We start from the raw sequence: 22658 nt of genomic DNA on the forward strand, positions 1-22658 counted from the left end.
TCTAAAAGTTTTATAGATCATATAAGACCTGTTTCTTTTTATTATTTTGAACATTAAATTCCTTATTTCTTATGATGTAATCTTTTGTTTACATATTTTTTCTATTAGGCCAGGGAAATCTTTATTAAAAAGTTAACTAACATCGCCTTTTTAATAGTACTGTAAGTATTAAATTATATAAACATCTGAAGTAGCCTTCTCCTCGAACAAAATACCTAACTCTAAGAATTCCGAAGATTCCTGATACTTCATGGACGATACAAAGAAATTGCTGTCACACTATAATACAATCACAAGCCGAGGCATTGGTTCCTCCTTTTTTTTTAAATTTTCGTCTACACTTATAACTTATAGTGATTTTAAATATTTTTTGTTGACTTAAGAGTTCCGATAAAGAAGTGTTAATTATTTTACAGGAATATGAAAAAATATATAAAATTCCAAACATTATCTTCTATGTATCTAATAAAACACATGTATCAGCAAAAAATAATGTATTATAGTCTTGTATTATATTAGCAATTTATATCGGTGCCATTATGATTTAAACATTATAGCAATGTTTAGCTAAAATTTAAATTAGGAAATAGATAATGAATGATTCGTATGTATGTATATAGTAGGATTCGAAAGCGGTATCCCACATTTCAAGTACGTGCTTTACCAATGAAGCCTCATTGTATCGGCGAATTCTTCATCCAATTTTTTCTAATTTAAATAATTTTATAAATAATTCTCCTTTTGTCAAGTTTATAACGAAAATTTTTGCCTTATTTCATTAAGTTTAAATATTTTCTAATATATTTTAATCTGTTATGATAAATTTAGTTGTGATCTAATTAGATTGATTGTTCTCTATTGGTGTATTTGTGTGTCTCTAGAGACTTGTTAATTATTGATTTTGCTCATTCGCATGTTATGTTACATGCATTTAATAAAATTGAAATAACATTCCCACGTTACCCAGATTACTTTTACATCAGGTTTATTTTTGGATTTGATATTATAATTATATCCTTAGTGCAAATTTGAATCGTACTGAAATAACGTCAGTTTTTTTGCCTTTTATTCATTTAATGTGCAAATTCGGTGGATGTAATATACATTTTTATCAAACGGAAAAGATGAGACCTGGTGTAGACTTTGATGAAGCAAATTCACATTGTAAACATCGTTGGTTATAATTAAATGAAACTAATATATTTCGGATATACCACGCGGATTTTATTATTTTAAAACTACATAATCCCAACGTTTCGGTTACTTTTCAGCAAATATTATATTAGTTTCATTAAAATGAATAAAACTCTCGAAAGTCTTAGATCTCATTATCGTTCGTTATAACTTAGGAAATAATCCAGTCAGTTAATATTTGTAAGTTATTTTCATTGCTCCAGATATATCCGAATATGCCAAGGACAAGTTTACAGTTTGACATTCTTGGATAGAATGGTTAATGACTTATCAAATGTGGTTTCATTTGGGAATTTCCAAATACAATGTTGCCAACCAAAAAGTTATTAAGAAAAGTTCAATAGTGCAAAAGGCAAAAGAATGTCATATTCTGAACAAAACAATATTTTTTTATTTCAATAAATTTATTATAAGGCTTTAGCTTAAAGAAATACACGTAGCGAAATCTTGAAAAAATTATGAAGTATGTAAATAAAAATATTATCTAAAATGACGATATTTTTATATAGTTTTTTTAAATATTGAAATGTTTTTTGTAAGAGCAAGTGATTAATAATAAAAAAAAATATTAAACAATAAATCCTTTTTGTCAATATCGGTTTTTCGTAAGAAATTTGGTGAGGTATTAATAATTGATATCTTCCAGTCTTCTTCCCGATTTATTCGGGACCGGGAGAACAAACGCGCTGCTTAATTTTTAAAGTCAATCCGACATCAACCCTCTTTGGGAATTCTATTGTCAGTTGACCGCTACCTTGCCAGTGACCCACGGACCTAATAGTATTCACCTGGTCTTAGGGATTTATCTTACCTTTTAAATGTGAGACAGACTTCTGTTTATAGAGTAGGGTTGACGTTTTTGAAATATTCCGCCGTAGAGATGTTGTTAGCCTCAATTTGGGTGCACATTACATATAACTCGAACAAAATGACAGTTATTACTTCTTGTTTATTTATATGTAAAGTTTTAATACCAAGTGAGGGTTTTTAAGTATTTTTTATGTAATTTTGATACAAATATAATTTTTGTATAGTTCCCAAAAAAAAAAAATGCTTTAATGCTATTTAATTATTCGTTACATTATTACCAATTTAACGTTATCGTGGAAAAATTAAAAAGTATTAGGGATCAAATCCTCGTGTAAACATTATATAAACCCATGTGTACATTACAAAAAATATGTACAACGACCGAGACACGGAAATCTGCACGAAGGTAAAGTTTCCACATGGGCGCCTCTATAACACGATCGATAAACATCAGGGGTATCTCGGGGTCTGGGGACGTCATTACGGATCCCGTTCAGAAATAGGAAATTAAAAATGATGCTAAAGAAAATTTATTAATGACAAAATTTGTATCTAATATTTTCTAGTTTACGTTCTGGAATTGCATGAATCCGAATATATCTTTAGAGTTCACAAAACGTTTTAAAAGAAATGATCACCGTTCTTTATTTCGTGTTTGAAATTCGAATCACCCATATTACGTTGCGCGTTAGCAAAGTTTAAAAATAAAAACTACCACTGCTTATATTACAGCAAAATGCGTTTAAAATGATTTTAGAAAAGAAATCTGTAACATTACGAGAATGATGTTTTTTGTTCATACCATTATGTTCCGCCCGTCTCACACATAACACGATGTTTATTACAACTTACAAATGATGCATTGTATAGTCTGGATCGTTAAAGCTTAATTAATGGCGATGCAAAATCTGTTTGTGATCATGTATCAGTTATTTCGAATAGACTATCGGCTATAAATAAGCTAAATCGTCCTTGTGTTCAGAGACATAAGTCCGATATTTCATTGTATGTTTAATTCTTTTGGACTGGCCGTACTATATACATCTTGATAATGGCATGGGTGGTTGTTATATTGATTTATTACTCCATTTCGTGGTTTTTCACATCAAACTTGCGTGTTCGATCATAATTTAAATTTTTTATTGTCAACTTTGGAGATTTTTTGTTTTTTTTTCCTTTAAACTTATGGTATTGTGATAGACTCGAAAAGTTGAAATTGAAGTTCGTGTTTATTATTTGTCTGTAATGAATGTGGAACGATGTAGGTTTGTTTATATTTACATTAATATTGAGGTTATAAAAAATGTAAGGATGGACGGGTGATACGAGTAAGGCAATGAACGGATGCTTATAAAGGTTTTCTAATAAAATCTGTAATAGATACATAACACAACAAAGCTAATAGGTACCTATTAAATACAAAGGTTTATTTTTTTTCTAACTATAAGCTAATTTATATTCAGCAGATAGTTATGAAATAAACCTTAACTAGTAACATACCAGAATAGCAAGACAGTGACATGTGTGATCAATTCTTTACTTTTAATTCGATAATCCCATTATAAGACGGGGCGACAGGATGAGATAAGTATTATATTATTATCAAACATCCCTCAAATAAGTATTAAATTTTGATCCAATGTTTGATAACGTTCGTAACTCTCCAAACAAACCGAATTAATATTGAATGGTGACAATTTGACCAAACATAATCACTCAAACTGTACAAATAACAACGCCAATATGATGGCGTCGGGGATTCGCACTCGGTGGGAATAATAAACAATAGGGTGAGTGAATGAGTGAGTGAGTAAATGAGTGAATCACAATGATTTCAGTTTGACTAAAAACAGTTTAATTATAACGTCCGTTTATAGTAAGTTTAAGATGAAACGCTGAAATTAATGTTATTTCAGGATGAGTAACGTAGTAACGTAAGTATTATTCAAACATCTTACTTGATTCCTTTACAAAATGTTGTTTCCAATATCCGTCCGAAATTTGATATTCAAGAAATACGCCACTACGACCTCCTTACTTTAAAGTTTAAAACAATTTTGATACATGATATTGAAAGATCATTTCATGCAAAATTGAGAGATGAAGCATGTTTTCATATATATATATATATTGTTAATTTTTTTTTTAAGATTAAAGAGTACACATCATTTATCTGTTGTCTCTAAGAAAGTCGATTATTTTGCAAATGAATTAAGTGTTTAATCGTATTTATATAGTGAGTAACTGATGACAGATAAGTACTGTTTGTTTCTAAGTTAAACGAAAAGTAAAATTCTACTGCAATAACATAATAGTAAAAATTTTTAAAATATTATTTCCCACAGGTTATAACCTGGCCTATAAATCATTTTCGGTCTGTAAAAAATACTTCCTGGGTAACAGGGATTAATTTTATACACTGTGCTTTATTAAAATTAAGGTATTTATATTGTTGAATGTTATCAAACAATACTCTATACAAGCTATGAATATTACTAAGCATTATGATAGTTCGGCAGCCAGTTTGGGTGCAAATTTGCTTTAAATCGCAATTAAAATAGGTTTATTTATTATTTATCAAATTTTTATTGTAAAAACATATTGTTTGTCTTCTTAATTATAATAATTGATTTATATTTGTAATATCTACGGATTCGATATCTCAAGTCGAATGTAAAACTGTCTAAAAGCGGGTGCTAAACAAGGCGGGAAAGTAGTGATGTGATTCAACCAGACAGACTGGATTTAACTGCTTTCATACTGAATCCGGCTCCGAAAGAGATTTCCAAATAACATATAAATATTTTCAAGTATAAGTATGTCTGTTTATTCATATTTGACTTTTATATATAGATTAAATTATATATGTGAGTGTTTATTTGAATATTCTAAGCAATAATGTTAGTTTCACTAACCAATCTTTAAATATTATATTATTATAGCTCATTCAAGAAACTGTCTAGTCATTAAATACTTATTAAGGAATATTAAGTTATATCCTAAGAACAAATGTAATAAACCTTTTTATTTGGTTAAAGTTTTAAGTATTGGAAGTGACGTTGCTAGTATTTTTTTTTCTCTATTCAGAAAGTTGTTTATGGTAATGTCTTTATTATATGATGTCTTCATTAAGTTATTTATAATAACGCAAATGTAATGTCCTAAAATAATTGATAATATATTTTAAAATAGTATATCAGTAATTTTTTTATTTCATAATTTTGGTGTATATAGTTCTTGAGTCTTGAGTCAAATAAACTCAGGCAGTAGGTAAAATAATTAAATAATATATAACTACATAACGTATATAGAGTAATGAAAGTCCTGGATTTAATTTACGTCCTAAAAAACCACGACTTTCAGAGCAAAATTACCGGACCTATTAGTGTTTCTCAAATTCTTAACTTACTATAAAAATATTTTAATTTCATTGGATATAAGTTAAAGGACATTTTTCATTGTAGAACCGAAAAAGCGCCAAAGTATATGTGAAACTTTGTCACCTTCTATGTTACGTATGCCTTTGTTTAGCTTTGCTATCCCAAAGGCTCAAATACGTGGGTATAAGACTGATTGACCTAGCCCGTAGAGACTTTAATTACATTCTCAATATCCGACGCTTCAAACTGGCTGTATATGTTACATAACGTTACGTCATTAAATTTAGGTTTGCTTGACTAATACTGTGTGTATGTTTGTCTGTGTATGTATGTTACTCAACAGGATACATAAGGATATTATTTTGTAAATTATCTTTCTTTCAATTTTCTCTAAAATGCTTTGATGGTGTCTTCAGCTATGGCGTCATGACATTCATTAAAAAAACAGGTGTCCCCAGGGAGAAGTTTAAAAAGTTAACAAAGCAGAAAGTTAACGTGTAAAAATTTTAAGAACCGAAGGATTCCAAAGTTATTTTAAAAATTACATAGTAGCCTGTTACAAATTTATAAATAATGAAACCGAACTGTAAACAACATAAAATAAAAAGACAAATTAAAAAAGATCAGCCATTGCATGGACGGATGTAAACATTAAATTTTATTGCATAAAAAGATTAGATTTAAATTTAAAAAAAACCTTACCGCATTTATATTACTACATGTAAGTTATAGCATATGAAACAAAAATAAATTCTTTTGGTTAGTGTAAAAGCCATTTCCTAATTGTGACTTCAGTCGAGACTGTTAAATTTTATTTCATTCAAAAGTCAATCCTGGATCGTGTCTCCTCCATTCTACATGACACTGGCAGAATATATTGTGCACGTCTTTGCACAGATGAAGGCAATATTATATAAAAAAATAAAAGCCATTAATTTATTTATTTATTTAGAAGATTCAGAAATCATGTATTTAACAATTTGACACTCATCATTTCGATGTAGTTTTTATTGCGTATAGTAATTTTATTTGATTTTTTAAATAGTTTTTATGTATCTGGTCGACAGCATAAACCAATGATAATATGTATTGTGAATTTTGTTAGCTTTTTTGTTTGTTTAAAATGAAACATTACTACTATGAATTACTATATTTGGTTGTAGATTTTTATGAAAACTTTCGTTTAAAGTCAGACAAGCTCTGTGATTGCCGATAAAAGGCTATTTCAACTTTCCCTCGTACATTAAAGAAACATGGCGGTCCTTTTTAACAATAAAACATTTCGCTTGACCACAAAGTTATCTAGCTGCAATTTGTGTCAAGCGCTTTTTAGTAAAGTAGCTCTTTGGAAAATATTAAAGCCTTGTGAATTTCTGAACAGTACGTATAGAAAAAATGTTGATATCAACGAAATTTACTAGAAAGTGTATTATAATATGGAAAATAATTACCAACTAAATCTTTGATTAGCTGCGACGTGTCATGAAGACCTGTAAAATAATTAGCACGCGAGATTTACATTATTGTGTTGAATTTATTATACCATATACAATATAATGCCACAATAAACTCTGTATATAACCCAAATATGAGATATCAAGCATCCTTGTGTAACATTCAGTTAACAAGAAGCAAATTTGTGAATGTTACACCGCAAGTAATACGTGGCTTTGCATCTAATAGCTCTTCTGTTCTGACGTGACTTGCGACTTTATAAATACAATAACTAAGCTTAATAGTTAACTAAGAAGGTTTCCTCCACACAGTATTATGGGTTTATCATTAAATGATTGATGTTCCGATGAAAAATGTTCTTTATTTAACCGTAATATTGTTATGTAGTAGGTACAATTTATTTAGCAACAGCGTATTTTTTCAATAATATATTTGTTTCAGAACGGGATTGCTACCAGAAATTTCCTTCACGTATAATATTATCCATCTAAATCCAATTTTGTATTAACCTAATCATATTTTCATGTGTTTGTATATAAGTGTGCTGTTGATATTGGTAATAATATGAAGTTATGTAAATATTCACTTAAATACATGACATGAATTATATTAGTGTTAATTTATGAAGGATTTCACGTGTTTTTGTGTTTTAAAAATATATGTATATAATAAATGTAATTAAAGATATTAAAATACTTCCGAACAGAACATAGTAATTTGGGTCAAGGTCACGGTACATCAATATTAGATATGAGTTATCTATTGTTATGGATTTACTACATGACATCTTACAATCAAATGACTCTGTACTATAAAAAAGATAACGAACATGTCATGATTAATGATATATTACTTCTTTGATTATTGCTTTATTATATTTGAATTAATAGTCTGTGCTTAAGCCCTAAAGGTACTATACAGTCTGAAAGATCTGTTACAAGTCAAAAAAACGATCGACAATCTCAAAACATTAGATAAGATATATGTAGAATAAAAATTCGTTTGTATTGTTTGGTTAAACCGCTCGATGTGTCGGGAGCCTTAGTATGGTCGTTCTTGACAGTGTTATTAGAGATGACTGATGATAATTGCCGCTGAAAGTTTCAGCAATCTCGCTCCCTTCTGTGAAATATCGCTTGGCTTTTGATTCAGTCAATGCCAGATTGCTGTACAAATAAAATCTTATATGTTTTGTTTCATTAATATTTATTTAATTTTACTTAAAATTAATTAGTAAAGCGATATCGTTGTTGCTGCTATTAATACTAATAGGTAATCTAAATTAATTATTTTTAATAACTTTTGATCGGAATCGTAACAAAATTCATAAGTCTGTGCTTTCACAATGTTTTATAATAGAACATTCGTATATTGACGTTTATTCGATAGAAGTCGGTCAGATTAAATGTATTAGTGGAAAGTGAATTAGACTTGACGGGAAAAAATAAGTTACATTGGGTTGCTCTCTATGAAACATTTTTGACGAACCTGCTCTATGGATATCGACCTGCAGCATGATTGATCGGCTGCTTGTTCGAAGGCTTTTGTGTTTAGTTTTTCCTCCGTATTGTAAAGCTCATAAATAATAAGCGATAACATTTTTACATGTTGCTATTACTATATACCATGATAATGTTATATAAACTTTGATAAACGACATTGATTGTAATAAGTTTTATGCTGAAAATTTTTTTGTTGTCTGTACTTACATATAATTTCTTATACCTCATCCGATTGTCTGAACTTTTTTTTAATTCATTAAGCAAATTATACGGAGCTGAGTGGGATCCACATTAATTTGTAAATTATAATAGTGAATATATCAGACCAATGCTCCGTTGATGGAAGTAAAAATAGGTGAAAACTAGTAATCAATGAGATTTATATTAATTTATATGTCATATAAAGTAACTATTCGGTACTTCTTCATAGTTCAGAGGATATGTGTGATGAGACGTTCTTAACTAGGGCGAAGTAGTTTGATAAATTTAAGTAGAGACGCTTCATACATACGTCGCATAAGTTTCCGGGAACGACATCCGTCTGTTAACAAACAACACCAATGTGACTTATTTACTCGGCTTCTTCAATATTACCAAGTCAAATTTGCTTTTAGAAAAACTGTGTTTATTACATATTTATAAAATTTGTCTAGAAAATTTGTTATTTTAAAAATGAAATATTATAAATTTTAACTATTAATACATAGATCCAATATATATATATATATATATATATATATATATATATATATATATATGTAAATTTGACGATCAATATAACATTTTGTAAGTCATTCAATTCATTAGTAAGGCATTGGACCGTGTTAATTACGTTTGGGGAAGAGAATAGTATTAATGTACAGCGAAAAATTTAAGATAATTCTTTTATTTTGAGATATAAAAGAAAATACATTTACTTAAGATGGTACTTTATAAAAAATAACAAGTTTTTTTTTAAATCTAGTATTAAACTTTTTTTTATATATAATTTAGGTCACTGATTTTATATGAATACATTCTCAATGAGGTTCTGACAAGATAGCTGGGACACACCCGCTTAAAATTTAAATTTAAACATACTCGGAACTCCGCAGTACATTTCTTAATTTGATTAACGCATCAACTTGCAAGTGACTAATTGCTATAGTGAATTTATATCAATTCCGGTAATCTTTGGGTCGATTTTGAAAGCGAATTCATGCTTTATATAAGAATAAAAAAAACTATATTAAGGGTTTCTTATTAAGGCGATTTTATGTTTAACACTCACAAATAAAATATTTTCTCCAAAATATCATTAAATATAACATTTTCGTGACTGCGTTTTCATCAATAGAATACTTCTACTACAATGAATTATGTTTAATCGATAGATTTTTTTAAAATAATTATATCAGTTTAAAGAAAAGTTTGCCTTAAAGATAATATAAACTTAGGTGAAGTTCGATTGCACAATATCATTAAGATATATGGAGTAGGAGTAATGAGTTGGTACTCTCACCTGACATAACCCACCTGCAATTAATGGCCAAAACCGCTCGAGTCAGCGGGATTATTACATACTGTTGAATTTAACGTTTTCTTGGGATATAAGCATTGAATAAAGTACATCTACAGGGAATATTAAACGTAAATATAGAAAAAAATAAGTCTTAAAGATGAATGGTAATAATAAAATTTCGTCATAGCTACGCCCATATTTTTTATGGACACTCGGTACTTAAAAGCCCCATTAACTTTGGGAAAGTCGAGTAAGACTCAAAAGAATTACAAATGTTTAAGCATTTATAAATGTAGGTATGCACTGGAGTTTTTTAATAAATGTATTTTTTATTTTAAAATAAGAAAACTCACGGAAGTCATACTAAAATAGTGACAAGTCGACAAATGTAAATTTTTAAAACCCAGTTAGCAAATAGTCGATCATACTCCGGTGACTATAGTCTGTTCTGACACAAATTTAGCATTAATTTATTAAAATTACAAGCATTAATTTACAAGCTGGTGGCAGATTGCCAGTTTGAGTTCAAAGAGCAAAATTTATTTTACCTTAATCCCTTCAGATTCACTTCAGAATGTTCCTTAACATTTTTGATAATTGTTAGAAAGTGTTTGCTACTTTAAATTAAGTAATTTAAACAAAGTCATGACATAACTTCTAATTTGATATTTCTAAGCTAAAAACTATAAGAAAACTGAGGAAACATTAACGAATAATACTCTAAAAATTGTTTATTTTAGTAATTATCATGTGTCGTAAGAGCGTTTGTAAATGTCAAAATGTGTTGGTAAAGAATAATTGTAAGTTCAGTGTTTGGTATTATATTCGCAAAAATAAACTAACCTTGAGTTTAAAAATTGAGTTTCTTTAAAATCTTTAGTACTTTTCCGACGAGTATCTAAGCTGATGCAAGATACTAATAACGTAAAAATATTTACATTTGCAATGAGTAATCCGCAAGTAATTAATTAAAAATTTTATTGTTTATTTTTATATAATGATGATTTCAAAATAATTTTACTACAAAAACTGGTTAAATTTTTGAAAAAAATACCTCTAATATCATTTATCAATATTAAGTCTGGCCTGACCATCATTTCTATGTATTTAACAGATTTATAGGTATGCGTGACGACGACCGTTCATAAAAAGTAATGGAATGAATTCATTTTAAACTGTATCCTGTGTACTTTAAGTCCAAATTGCAGCAAACCATCAAAACGGTGTCATGTTTATGCTGTATAACCCTGAAATTAGGAACGGCCGAACTAATCAAAGGAACATTAATAATTCGTAGTATTTTTAATATAGCCAACAGTTTTAGCTTACTGTGAAATATGAAACTGAAATCGGCTACCTCAAACTGTAGATACATATTTAAACAATATAGTAATTGTTTTTATCTTATCAAAGGAGTTTTAAAATATCCTTTGTGATACTTGATCTGCTTATGTTATAAATGATTTGTGAAAATGTTTTCATATTGTTTTTTGGCCCTTAATTCAAATATTACCAATGTATTTTTGTGATAGATGGTACATATATATCTTATACATATAATTTACATTTTGATAATTTACAGGCATTCAGTTTGTGTGAGGGTATCAGCAAGTGAAAGGTTTCATCTCATTAAATAGGATTTACTTTTAGAGGACCCTAATCAACAAAATGTATAAATAATAGTTTATGAACAAATCTGTCCCACAATATGTTTAATAATCCAACCAAACTTAAGTATTTATAGTAAGCTAAAATAACGTTTGTCAACTAACTAACCATTAATTAGAAGAGATAATCACCAGAAATGACTATGATTATCACTTTCATAGAAATACTATCAGGCTTTGTCCCTGCTGAACGGTTTCCGCATGACAGATGCTGTCACGGACGTTATCAAACGTTGAATGAAACAGCGTGTTGGCTTTGTTTTCTTTCAATGTTCTAAGATTTCACGTTATATTGAGGATGAGCTCGCTTCCATGACATTAACGGTTTATATACAAAGGATTAATGTTTCATGAATAAATATATTAAGAATATTCTGTTGTTTAAAATATATTTATTTAATAATTTTGCAGTTTTTTTTTTATAGGAATAAAATATTATTCCATAACATTTATCAATGTTTTTTCATCTGGTTACAGAACAGAATTCCTCCTATACCTAATAACCTAACGCTAAAGCGGCCCAAACCAAAATCAAAGTCTAGTGATGCCATTGTTAATTGAATTCAAATCCTACTATCAACGTTCATGTATGATGGCTTTAGTCTCGCTTGAAATCGATATTGCTGTTCAATTTATAAGTTACATGTACATAATTAAAGAGTTTAAACTCTTAAAATAAATGTTATATATAAAAAATTAATTTATTCATACTTAGAATAATTTATAGAAAATGTTTTAATATTTTAGAATTATTAACAAGAAACGGAATTCTTGAAGTATTGAGGTCAGAGGTATGTCTCAGTGAGGCACGTAACCTCTTGACATGACGCCCTCGTGATAAGGGCTCTTTTTATGAGAATCAACACTCGCCACGGCCTCCCGCTAAATATTAGCTTTTTGGGTATCCGCATCTCGCTTTGTGGCTTTCATTTTCTTATTTCGAATCGGCAAGCATTCCTTAGTTAAGGGCGCTCGATTGTGGCGAGTGAAATTCTCCTAGTACTTAGCTTCGATTCGAAAATTATAGTTGAGGTTTAACGTCGAACTAAAATACGATTTATTTCAATTGCTTCGGCTTTAATAGGTCCTAACTCCTAAGATAAATGGTTTGTAGACAGCGAACTTTCTATTGGGATATTGGTTATTGTTAGAGATTGTAAAGATTCTGAACGAATGATAGTAATAAAAGTTCACTTGTAACGGTGCTCTCAAATAAAATCCCTGCATCCCCCTTTTATTTTAATTCCGCATTCAGCCAGCGGCTGCTGTTATAATGAATGTTTCTATTCAAGCGAAATGAGTACTTAAAAACGTTGAAATTCATCCAAACTCGTAGGGAATACCTTGAAAGTTACGGAGATTTACGCTATGTACTGGAAATAAATAGTTATCTTTGTACCCTAAAGTTTAAGGAAATGTTCAGTAGCATAAGTTATTATATTTAGCAAACTCACCTGCAACCGTTTTGAATTACGGTCTGAGACCGTCCTTGGAAACCTTAACTTATCATACATCGAAATAACCCGCAATAGTTCTGGCAAGTCACAGCGAAACTTGGCGTTTTATTATCCCAATTATATTAAAGTAACAAACGTTAATACGATCTAATATCAAATTAAAACAAAAACAAGTAAACACTAGCCCAAACATACACTTGATATAAAGATCGAATTAGTTAAGAAAATTTCATTTCAATTATCGAATTTTATATCTTTAGAATAGGATTAATATATACATACTTCAATATAAATTAAAATGTTTAGGTTATAGAAAGTATTTTAACATCATAAACACTATTATGCGTAGGGGTTGGAAGTTAAGTTAAGGTCACAGTAGAGACGCTTGATGGTATACAAAATATACTGGCACAGCTGGTTACTCGGATCTAAGTGCTTAGCTCTAACCAGAACCTCTTCAATCATTCAAGCTAACGTCTGCCGAAAATACCTTTTGCTAAGAAAGACTATCAGACAAAGCTTTTATAATTTGTTATGAGTAATCTTTCAAATATTAGGAAAATGTATGAACAGGTTTCATTTTGTAACCGTTAAATGTCATTATTCAAATGCTTTTTAAAAGTACCCGTCTGTTACTTATTATGCTACGTTGATAGAAAATAGAAAAAAGAGTCTCAGAGACTATTTTCATTGAGATATAGATTTTCTTTCAGATTTGTTGCTCTAAGTTATGGCAAAGTTTGTGAAGTTGTGTTCGAACCGTATGACGGTAAAAGATGAAGATCGAAACTTTTATTGCACTTAAGAATTCTATTGAAAATTCTATTTGTACACACAACTTACTAGTTTCATGCGACTACTTCAAACTATAAGTGAAGACGGTAAATATGTTGACAGCTTCGTTATAACAAATCATACTTTACGTATGAAGTAAAGTTGCCATATATAATGAGGTTTATATAAGTTATTCTATAGAAAATGAGTACTACAAGTGACGGAAAGTTTTAAATCTTATTACAATTTAAGACTTTGAATCACAGCTGGAGGTGCAAGAAAGTTTTTCATTCCATTGTAAAATTGTTTAACAGATTGGGATCAAAAATAAATTTATTGCACAGCCCTATGAATATCGATATATGATTTAAATCGAATTATACCTTACATATATATATATTCAATGTCTTTGTCTATTTGAATTAACTGATTACTAATTACTGAATAGGTTTGTTCATTATTAAAGAGCAAATAATCTTAATGATACCAGCTAAGTAAATACGCCGAATATATACGTATAAACTGGGAGACTTATTTTAATTATTTGTTGAATTTTAGAATACTGAATATATTAAAATGAATTAAGGGTATTTTTTTTTTATTTAGTGATAAATTTATTTGAGATTTTGTCATGAGATCTACTTGCATGGGCCGATTATATTAAAAACTTTTGATAAAAATAATTACTAAAGTAATAAAAGTATAAGTATTTAAGTCTTTCAATTTGCCGGAAACATATTATCGTGAACAAAACTTCTACAAGAAACATATAACTACAAATAAATATATGTAAATATTAATACTGACTTAAAGATAATTAACATATGAATAATATTAAATTAATAGCGTTATATGTAATTTATTAATACAGATATCAAATTGAGATGTATTGTTTTATCTATGCGGATATCACGAAAGCCTTACTCTACGGTATATGAATATCACAATTACTTAAAGCCCAATGTTTTGACATTTAATCTTTGTACCTATATTAAATTCACAAAAAGAATTCAATCAATTTGTTACGTCTATCACTTTTTAAATTATAATTAATGTACGCGAGGAATGAAAATTAACTTGAGTAATAATAAAATCAGCTATAATGCCATTATACCAAAAAATGTTCAATACATGCTGATTTTACACTTATTGCTTATATATTTAGAATAGATTTTAGTCTGTTTTTGAAAGTTGGAAGCCTTTTCCTTTTAAAATCAGCTTAAAATTATCAACGACCGGCGTTGTAGAGTTCAAAGGTAAATCAGGTTTCAGATCTTTTGTCTTCAAGCATTCTTAGAAGATATAAATCTGTATCAAGTCTAAGTATTCTTTAGATCTCAAGTGGAAAAAGGATGTGGAGATCAAAGACTGGGCTATATACCTTAGCGACCTTCGTTGTCACTTTATAATAGAGATATTCAGATGGGATTTAAGATAATTAATAAATTAATGTTATACGCAAAATTAACATATATAATTGACTAGGTACCAGTCCCGGCTTTGCACGGGCTCTTTACAAAAAATATAAAATAGCCTATTTAATTTTGAGAATTATTAAACTTATATTTTGATAACTATCAAAATATACGCCCGATTTAAATGATTTAAAAAGTAATTTACAGATACATATGTAGACTTGAAAACGGTTTTTTTTTTTTTGATAAGACTTAATACCGTATTTATCCGTTTACCGTATTTCCAATAAACGCTTTAGGAATGTCAATTTTTAAAAGTAGTAAATTGGATATAGTATGTTATCCTTAAGAGATAGACATATGCCATCGCGGACTTTTCTGTAGACCTATATAAAATACACAATTCTACGATATATTGTTTTATTATATCTCAAAGGGTTTTGGCAGCTTTAAAAGCTGACAGATGGCTCATTTTTCTCGACATCTTCAACAAATATCGTTAATGTACACACAAATCAATACAAAACCTCAACAAATTATATATTAAAACCTTTTTCGAGAATCACGCTATCGAGTGGTAACCGCTTGACAATTGGTGCTGTAGTTTTTCTGTCTATTGCGAGCAGACAGACAGACAGACAGACAGACGCGGCGGGGTACTTTATTTTTATTGATGATAGTTGTATTGTAAGTAAAAGTTGCTTATGAAATATCTAATCTATTAGATGAGTCAGAACAGTAGGTCAAAATACTTACTTACTCCAAAATAATCTTTCACTGCTTTGAATTTGTTAAATTTTATATAATTTTGGAAACATTAAAGGATCTTTATAATTAACCGCAATAAACCGCAAGGTTGTCTAAACAAGTTCGATCAATTAAAAGATATCTCGGGTCCACTAAAATAAGTAGAGGGACTCTAAGTCGAGTGGCTTTAATTTTCTGAAACATTTACCAAATGTTAGAAAATCTTCATTAAACCTTAAATCTTTGCAACTGGATCTATTTTTACATAATGAAGTTCATAACAATGATACAATAAATTAATTGGCTCCGTTATTTGACCCACGGAAGTTTATTGTAAACAAATCCTACTCAATTAAATTATTGTCTCTAGTCTACTGAGTATATTTTTTTTATTAGCAACTGTTTTTATGAATGGTGAATTGTATTGTCATTTATATTTACAAAAAATCACTAAAATTTATAGCCTTTAAAGTGTGAAGTCATAGCAAAAAAGTAAATCACCCAATCGGTGTATGCAAATACACTGGTGCCTCGTCATATAAAATTTAACTTTCTATAGGAAGTACTAAATCCAAGTTGGAGTTCAGTTGGTAAGAGGTTGGGAAGATAAAAACAGAATACAAGGAAGAAAGAGTATAAGCCGATAGGAAATTATTGGAAGGGAAAATCTTAACCACCTCTTGTTTCATTCGGAAATCTGGTTTCCCAGAAAAATCTGTGCCTCTGTAAAAATGAAACCACATTGATGCATGATCTAGGTATAAATTTAGAGACAAGCAAATAACATTCTCCTTGTTAAAAGGATTATAATCAGATTCAGACAAATCCACACTTCGTCTACTGGTAACAGTAGTTTATATTATGTCTACGCCGTCTTAGTTTTAGAAACTAATTACCGGGTTGCGGGACAAACGAAGCGACGGATAAAATTTAATATCGATGAAATAAGTAGAAAATTTTACTCATTAAATTGATATACCAATAACTATAATTTCTGTCATAGTTTAAATAAATTAAAAATCTGTTATTTTTTTTCTATATTGAACAAGTTTTAGTTAGGTTAATAACATTATGTTTTGATCGCTGTTTGCTTGGAAAAGTCTGGAAACAATATTATCTCAATCTACTTTGTAAATTAGAAATTTTTATGATCGAAAGTAATTACTTAAAAATATTAAACTAAATATAGTTACTAAGTAGGTATATGTTGAGAATTTTGTTAAAATAAAAACTTAAGACGTTTATTATTGTAGTTTAAAAAGATATTAAATCTTAGTTATTTGGCAAGCGAATTATAATGTAAAAATTGTGACGTAAATCCAATTTACCGTGAAAGCCTGCAATGTACCGTTTGATTTATGCTCGCACGGCCATACACGCTTTCAAATGTTGCGAGGCGTGAGTTATTCTAACGAACATTATTAGGTCTTGTGTGTATAATTCAACATATTTTGTTTTTATTATAAATTAAATTTTCGAAAACATATTTAGTTTTCAAAAATATTCGCACTGTTAAATCAAAAAAATTCTTGGTCCTATAAACAATAAAATTTTATAAATGAGCTTTAATTACATAAAATCCTAATCTTATTGCAAGAGTAACAATTCTACAATGTACACTGTATATGTAAAATTTACCAAAAAAATATAAACCTAGCTATTTGAAGTTAAACAAAACGTATATAAAACATTTTTTTTTATTAATTAAATAGTATAAGTAGTAATCTAATACGGAATAGGATTATTTATAAGTAACAACTATAATTAACTCTACTACCCTATTAGTATTGCTATTTTGTACAGTAGTTGATTGGATTGAAAGAGACTTCGCTTCACTTGAAATCTGTTCAAATAAAAATATGTTATTGTAACAATAATATAAAACTTTTTGAAATATATGTTAATTTGATATTCTCTCTAAATCATTCTCTCATTCGTTTATAGAACTATGTTGATATAAAACAAAATCGACTTTTTCAGAAATATAATGACGCAGCATTTTGAATATCTGCATGAAAATTTTGTTCACTTGAATAAGAACATACGTATATATTTTGAAAAATCATGTCGAGATGAATCTGAAGTAATATTTCAACTCATTCGGAATGTCTTTTTAATACCAGTCAGATTGTGAGAGAGAGACACGCTATATTCGTCATAAAAACTTAAAAATGAGGCCAGCCGGTACAATGTAACAATGGGACTTCACTCATTGGTAGCATAATGTGACAAATAGTTATCGGTTACCACTGATTAAAATAATACCGAGATATTAAAACATTTCTTTTGTAGATTCAGTCTTACGAAAATACTCGACTACGTCTTGACATTTTTAATGATATCTATATCAAATAGAATATGCGGTTTGAGTGATTTTATGTTCATTTATAACAATTTTTCCGACGTGTAATTAAATTGGGTAATCTGTTCGAAAATCAAACAATAAATGTCATATTTTTTAGTCTGTGGGCTTTATGTGTATAGATAAATTAAAAAACCTTTTCTATTCATCGACATCTATTATATTGAAATTATACTTGTATTTCTATTGAGTAATGGATAACAAAACCGTAACATAGATCGGATTGGACCAAAACTGAATGAACGTAAAAAAGGAAAAACGTGAAAACAATTTCGGAGCTTCATAAATATTTATTTTATTTCTTCTCCATTTAGTTCGCGGAAACGTTGATTGATACCTCTCCTATTTTGTACGTAAGCTTATATTAGATTTTTGTTTCTTAACATACAAATATCGTTTGCTTTATAATGTAGCGTCCGTAGGTATTGCGTTAGAACGTTGTTGCGTATTCTTTTACTTGATTCTTGACATCTTTCTAATGATTTTGTCAATACATATGTACATGCTAATACCTCCGTAATTCAAAGAAATATGGAATAAGACTTTATGAATTGATTTGTATGTACGAATACAAAAACCTTCGCAAAAATTTGCATAATTTTATGAGAGCATAAATAAGAGAAAACAAACACCAGCTATATCGTCTTTCGTATGAATTTTTGTATATCCATAAATTAGTCATCTTTACAAGATAACAAAGCTCGTTTTAATGATTCGTTCACATAAATAAAACTATTTGTTTGCTAGTTAGATCCGTAAACAAACTATTTAAAACGCTTTCGTGATTTATAGGGGTATATATCTTTTCAGGTGGTAGTGCTATTTGAATATGGCGTCATCGGTCCGCAAATAGTGCCGGGCGGGGCGATGGGTCTGACGTAGCGGTATGGAGGAGGAGAGGCGGCTGTCCTTCCCGCCACCGGCGCCGTTGCACTCGCCCGGAGAGGAGATTGACGGCTCCCGTCTTCTGGGAGAGATAGTCCGTACGTTAGAAGCAACTAATCCCGATGCCGTCGCTCCACTGGTCGCGTCGCGATCCCGGGACACGCTTGATGCGGAAGAGGAAAAGCCTCGGCGGGAAGAACTTCGGATACCCCTCGATGTCACGTTCTCGGAGTCTGTTGGACGGAGTGATGAGCCCCGGGCGGTTGTCACTCCGTTCACGCGTGAGTCCGCCAAACGTGCTGGTTCTAGGGGTGCGCAACTGGTTAGAGAGTTCGGCTTCATGCCTCGACGGCGACTCAGCGTTGAAGACGGAGCTCGGTTACCGAGGAAGTATGAACCCTTCCCGCCGAAATTGTACGGAAGGCCATTGGAGGAGATCGACAATTTTATTTACGATGAGGTAAGTGGAATTCTTATACTTTTCTAATAGTAATGGGCCAATATAACGGAAAGTTATGGGAAGCAAGGTGTAATAACCAAGATAGCCATAATTCCTCACGGGTGGTCATAAACTTCGTGTTCGATAATGTTTATTTGATGATAAGAATATTGGTCTCCTTTTATAGAAACATAAAATAGACTGTAGATACAATCCTTATTATCGAACTATTACTGGACTATAAGTTTATAGTTTCCGTAATGAAGCACATCTTCAAAGGTTCAATAATTAGAACAAACAACATTCCTGTAGCCGAGTAAAGATAAATATTGAAATGTGTAACATAACCATTTGTATAGGAGAGTTTATTTAAAATGGGAAACATCAAAATATAATCTCAAACTTCTTGTACATATTATAAGACATTAATTACTTTTTGGTTAGTGTATATATATATATATATATGTATATATTATTCCTGTAAATTTTTTAATACTTTAACAATAGCTGTCGATTAAATGAGCTATATTTTTGCATTAACCGTCATGTGTAAAAGTGCTAGATAAAGCTGAAATTTATAATTTTAACCTAGTACACAAATAAAAGGCGTCATAGAGCTTAGAAAATTATATGAATGAATGAACACACTTTATTTAAGTCCTCTGGGAGACAAAAGAGTCATCATTCAAGTTTAAAACAACTGATTCCCAATGACGTGGTAAAAGTGTACATTAGGTTTTATAAAATTAGAATTTAGATATGATTAGTTACATTAATTTGCGCGACATATATGCATTAAATAAGCAATGTAATTATACAATTACTTTGTATGTATTTTTGCTACACATGACAAATGATAAATTATATTTATCCACATACATCTGACAATTTGTGGGGAATACGATTATTCGATTGCAAATGGGAAAGTCTAAATGTATTTATTTGTTTTTTACATTTTTTTTGTGTAAATTCTTGAAACATTAATAATAAAAAGGATTGTCTCAAAGTTCGCAATATTTTGTGAATCATTTTTATCAAACAATTTTTTTTATTAATCTTGAATAAAAATTTGGCACGACCTATTTTTATTGTATAATTTTTTAGAATAATCGCTTCAAAGGTAGATGTTTATTTAAGTGAACCGTTAGCCTTTACCTCAAATATTTGCTTAGGCGAGCGACCTGATAAGGCTTGGGACACACTAGATAAGTGCGGTCGTAACTTGTTGCTCGAACGAGTCTTTTAAACTCCTTTGTGTATTTTTCCTTTGAACATCCAATAGATAGGTTAAAATTATTGCTACCGAACATCGAATACTTTTCTTATCCATTTTACGTATGAATGTCGTTTTAAGGTATTGCACTATTGTATTAAAATTTTACATGATATGCATTTAAACCCATCCAAAGGCTTATAACAATTTTTTTTTTTGTGTGTGATAACTTTTTAGATGTAGTGAAAAATTATCAATGATTATTAATTTAAGACAGTGTTTTTTAAGTATGTTTAATTAAAATTCAATTAAAGGATTAATGAATCACCGACACGAGCAGGAGTCGAACTGCAACCTCAAGAATATTGCGTTCTAGTTGTTTTACACGAAGACGAAACGTGGTTTTTCCCTTATCTCGTTATCTTCGACATCTCGTCTACTCATGATTTTCATTGTTAAAAAAATATCGGAACGTTAGATAAATTTAATAGTAATAAAAGCGCGAGTAATTTCTGAAACCCATACTTATATTTAGATGTTTAATAATGATAATCTTAAATATCTTTTAAATTTTAAAATAACAAATCCGTCCTCGAGTGAGAACCACGATTACTATTTTCCTTTTCAGATGAGGAGGTTAAAGATTTCATACTCTAGCAGTTTTTATCAGCAAGGTTAATTTTGATAATAGAAGTCCACCCCATCACGAGTTGTAGAATCACGTATTGCATGCCTTGCAGTATCCATGTTTACCTTTGCACTACTTATTAGCCATGTGGTATTAGAACTGTACCGTCGACCGAACCCCTTTTTTGTGAAACTTTTTCCACATTTTTGACTAATTTCTGGTCTGATCACTGCCCTGAGAATTCAGTAATTTTACGCTCACTTCCCAAGTAGATCGTTGCGATATCAAATAGGACACAGAGAAATATTGTAATAAAAAAAATTACAGAGTCCCATACGCCTACGCTACCTCCATCACCGAAAATATCATCTGATAAGGTCTTCCAAATTACATTGATTGAATTTATTTTATGACGTTAGTGTAATATGATCTTGATCGCCGGTTTACCCTGAGAGTAAAAATATAAAGACTTTTAAAATTTTACTTCACAGGTCCCTTCTGACGAAAAGTGCAGATAATTTTTTTTTTTAGATAGTTAATAATGGCCAAATATATACCTAGATAAAAGATTGAGGTGGACCAAAATAAGTTTCAATTGTCATTTGCATAATATTCATTACATATAAAAAGGATTTCAACAATTTTAGAAAACTAAAAAGATCTGTTATAATGAGTATTTTGAATTAACAAATTTACAATAGTTGACTTACGTTAAAAAAAAGGGATGAAATTTGTGAAAAATGTGTCCATATTTTGAACAAATAAAAGATAAAGTAAAAAAAAGTGGCATGAAATAATATTGGTACATGAAAAATGTGCAGTCTTACATATCTCTTATCATCTAATACTTGAATTTGTAGACTAACATGATAAGCAACTTTCAGTATGATAAAATTCTGTTGGTTTTTTGGTTGGTAGGTACGTTAAAAACGTACCTCAATATTTGTAATCATTGAAATTCATGTAAAAAAACTATTTTTATATACTAGATATTGTAACGAAAAATGTAAAGCCATTTTAACTATTATTTTCATATTTTATTCGTGTATCAAAGTTTTTCCACAAATTATTACACGGAATACTATTTTTGGGAGTTGAATTTTTTTCTTTTAATACTTTTTAGAGAATATTTTCCTAATCCAATAGGACATTTAAAGAAATTGATATTCAATAATAATATTACTACATATAAAGAAAGTGGTTTAGAAAATAAGGAAGGATATTATAAT

The 22658-nt window shown here is 29.6% G+C and overlaps 1 protein-coding gene across 1 annotated transcript in view; it reads left to right on the forward strand.

The window, feature by feature from the left end:
* The window catches only part of LOC116772159 (sodium channel protein 60E-like), an 87430-nt gene that overhangs the window by 14787 nt on the left and 49985 nt on the right, over window positions 1-22658 (forward strand). The window contains exon 2 of the mRNA XM_032664233.2: window positions 19075-19609. Coding sequence (XP_032520124.2) covers window positions 19151-19609 — 459 coding nt within the window. The 5' untranslated portion in view covers window positions 19075-19150. The remainder of the gene's footprint in view (window positions 1-19074; window positions 19610-22658) is intronic.

Source organism: Danaus plexippus, assembly GCF_018135715.1.
Source record: "Danaus plexippus chromosome 16 unlocalized genomic scaffold, MEX_DaPlex mxdp_31, whole genome shotgun sequence".
Taxonomy (NCBI): Eukaryota; Metazoa; Arthropoda; class Insecta; order Lepidoptera; family Nymphalidae; genus Danaus; species Danaus plexippus.